Source organism: Eurypyga helias, unplaced genomic scaffold (genome assembly GCF_000690775.1).
Source record: "Eurypyga helias isolate BGI_N326 unplaced genomic scaffold, ASM69077v1 scaffold46749, whole genome shotgun sequence".
In the NCBI taxonomy this organism is placed as follows: domain Eukaryota; kingdom Metazoa; phylum Chordata; class Aves; order Eurypygiformes; family Eurypygidae; genus Eurypyga; species Eurypyga helias.
The window spans coordinates 1-1,737 of record NW_010274851.1 but is presented as its reverse complement, the minus strand read 5'-3'; the positions used below and the strand labels follow the sequence as shown (position 1 = coordinate 1,737).

General features: G+C 60.9%; 1 protein-coding gene across 1 annotated transcript in view; it reads left to right on the top strand.

Annotated features, from left to right (window-relative positions):
- LOC104515806 (alpha-1,3-mannosyl-glycoprotein 4-beta-N-acetylglucosaminyltransferase C-like) overlaps positions 1-1,733 on the top strand; it is a gene marked incomplete at its 3' end in the record, with an annotated part of 2,220 nt that extends 487 nt beyond the window's left edge. The window contains exons 3-4 of the mRNA XM_010159917.1: positions 2-59; positions 1,033-1,733. Of these exons, the coding sequence (XP_010158219.1) occupies positions 2-59; positions 1,033-1,733 (759 nt within the window). The remainder of the gene's footprint in view (position 1; positions 60-1,032) is intronic.
- Between the last annotated feature and the right edge of the window lie 4 nt (positions 1,734-1,737).

Genomic DNA, 1,737 nt, shown 5'->3' with positions numbered 1-1,737 from the left:
CTCTGCGCTCCACAACGCCTCCTACCACCTCCTCGCAGGCTCCCAGTCCCCCCACAAAAGTGAGTGGCCTTGGGACCCCGGACTGAGCTGGGCTCTGGGTTTGCATCTCTCCCACTGCAGCTGCACACCCCAGCACGACCTGCCCCATCACTGCTGCTGCGGGGTGGGGAAGGGTCTGCTTCCAGCATTTTGGGGATGGGGGCCCTGCTGATACCTGGTGAGCTCCTCCCTAGCCAGCTGTCGCTGCTCTGTCTGGGGAGACGGAGGGGCAGAGGAGAGTCTGCGTGCTCCAACCTTGGGTGACTGCAGACATTTTGGGTTTCCCAGATCTCAGTGGGGAGGGTGGCTGAGATCCATCTCCCTGCGGTTGAGTTTCCAGTCAGGAAGGTGGAGATGGTGGGGCTGAACCCTCGTGACAACTGCAGGGTGGGAGGCACGGGTCACGCTCTTGGGTGGGCGCACAGAACGCGGCTCACGTGCAGCCGTCATGGGAAGGTGCTTAGGGCAGCGCCTGCCAGCCCCCACTGACACGAGCGCAGTGCGAGCACGGTGCTGTGCTGGCCAGCACCCAGAGAAGCTGCTTCGCTGAGCACATGCAGCCAGAGCGGGGCTGGGGGAGGGCAGGAGGCTTCATCCCAGTGTGGCGGCATCTCTGTGAGGTTTGGGAAGGGTAAGACCATGCTTCCAGGATGTGTAGCCATCCCTGTCCCATAGACTGTTGCTGCACTGTTCCTTCCCCAGATTTGGTGGGTTTTAAGGTGCTTTTCCCAATATTTCTTCTCCACAGGAGCCACTGACTTCTCATCCTGTCCTCCCCCTGCCACGTGGGCCGATTTTGGGCACCCTCCTTAGACGCTGGGGTTTCTGCTTCAAGCAAGGACCTCAGACACAGGGCAATAAATAGCATTAACCACGTGGGTTGGCCATGCAGAGCTTTTTGCAGCCCCTTCCTTGTGGCGTGCACAGAAAAACCTCACCGTGGTGCATCCCAGGTCAACCCCAGCCTGCCAATGCCCTTCCTTTACCTTGCAGAATTCCTGGCGGTGGGACTCGCGTCGGTGCGGCGGCCGCGTGGCTACTACCTCCCTGCCACGCTCCAGTCCCTCTTCAAGCAGTCGACGGAGGAGGAGCTGCAGGAAATGGTGGTGGTGGTGCACCTGGCCGACGCGGACCCCAGGTGGAATGCACGTGTGGCTGCTGACATCGCCCGCAGGTTCGCTCCCCACATCCTCCTGGGCCGGCTCCTGCTTATCCATGCTCCCCACGAGCTTTACCCCACCCTGGAAGGCCTCAAGAGGAACTACAACGACCCGGAGGAGCGCGTGAGGTTCAGGTCCAAGCAGAACGTGGACTATGCCTTCCTCCTCGCCTTCGCTGCCAACCTCTCCTCCTACTACCTGATGATTGAGGATGATGTGTGGTGCGCCAAGTCCTTCTTGACGGCCATCCGCAAGGCACTGGCTTCCCAGGAAGGCTCCAACTGGGCCACCCTGGAGTTCTCCAAGCTGGGCTACATCGGTAAGCTCTACCACTCCAGTGACCTTCCTCGCCTGGCTCGCTTCCTCCTCCTCTTCTACCAGGAGATGCCCTGTGACTGGCTGCTGACCCACTTCCGCCTCCTGCTCACCCAGAAGGACGTCATCCGCTTCAAGCCCTCCCTCTTCCAGCACATGGGCCTCTACTCCTCCTTCCAGGGCACTGTCAACCGTCTGGAGGACGATGAGTTCCAGGCCGATG